The sequence below is a fragment of the Cariama cristata genome, unplaced genomic scaffold (assembly GCF_000690535.1).
Source record: "Cariama cristata isolate BGI_N322 unplaced genomic scaffold, ASM69053v1 scaffold45075, whole genome shotgun sequence".
Lineage (NCBI taxonomy): Eukaryota > Metazoa > Chordata > Aves > Cariamiformes > Cariamidae > Cariama > Cariama cristata.
In genome coordinates this window covers 1-1,151 of record NW_009620039.1, presented here as the reverse complement: position 1 = coordinate 1,151, position 1,151 = coordinate 1, and the positions used below count along the sequence as shown (strand labels likewise).

General features: G+C 61.6%; 1 protein-coding gene across 1 annotated transcript; it reads right to left on the bottom strand.

Annotated features, from left to right (window-relative positions):
• Positions 1-195: 195 nt before the first annotated feature.
• LOC104162671 (scavenger receptor cysteine-rich domain-containing group B protein-like) lies at positions 196-519 on the bottom strand (the record flags this gene model as incomplete). Its single annotated transcript, XM_009701459.1, has 1 exon — positions 196-519. A coding segment is annotated over one exon (324 nt), but the record flags the coding sequence as incomplete, so codon positions are not given.
• Between the last annotated feature and the right edge of the window lie 632 nt (positions 520-1,151).

The window sequence follows — 1,151 nt, the reverse complement described above, 5'->3', positions numbered from 1 at the left end:
TATGGGCATCCTGGGGCAGGTTCCCACTGGGCTTTCGCCAGGGGCCGAGGACATCAGCAGTGACAATCCCAGCTGGGCAGTGTAACCAGCCACATTGGGCAATGCTCCAGTGCCCGCTTGTTGCTCCCTGAGGGCACAAACAAGATCCCTTCCCCCATCCCAGCCCCAAAGGTGGAGAACAGGCTGTCCCCTTACCTGAACACAGCACTCCAGCATCGTAACGGTGATCACAGTCATGTTCACCCCATCCTGCATGTGCGCAGTCAGACAGGGCAGATTCGGTGCCATTACAGCCAACATCATCCATCCAAATGGGGCCAGATCCCTCACCAAAGTGTCCATACTGAGGAGCTCCAACAGCAGATCCACAGTCCAGCTGCTTACAAACCACCGCAGCATCGTCCATGTCCCAGACATCACCACACACGGTTCCCCACCGGCCCTGCTGTTTCACCTCCACTCTGCCAGCACAGCTCCTGTCGCCATCCGCCAGCCTCACCTCCACAGCCCCTTCAAACACTGACACAGGACCAGTCAGGACAGCACCAAGCTCAAGCACCGCAGGACTGGGGGAACCTCTGCCCAGGTAGAGTTAGCGGTACCCAGGTGGGAGCCCACTCCCCTCCAGGCTGGCCCTGGGGCAGGCCAGGGGTCCCTTCTAGCCCCACAGGCTGTGCAAGGCTCAGCTCCAGCCCTGCTGGGTCATTTGTGGTCCAACAGCCTTTGGCACCTTCTTCCACCCCGATGGCCCCCTGACCTATGCCCACCAGGACACCTGCTGCTGCCCAGCCAGCGCCTTGAGATGAGACCCTCCCCCATCAGGGCTCCTGCCAGGACACACTGCTGCTCCTCCCCAGGGCCCCCAGCTCCCCCAGACCACAGCCTGCCCGGGGCACTTCCCAGATCATCCTCTGCCCTCAGGCCTTTCTGTGTGCCCTGTGGAGCAACAGGATGATCCCAGTGAGCCCTCCCAACCTGTGCCCCCTCCTTGTCCTTGGGCATCAGCACAGCCATGCCCTTGTCTACCATCCCCCAGGGAAGGTCACCTCTCTGCCAGGCTATGGCCACAGACAGTCCCTTGTCTCCAGAGGCACAGCCTGTCCCCCCTCAGGCTGAGACTCACCCCACTGTCCAACAGCCCACCCTGAGTC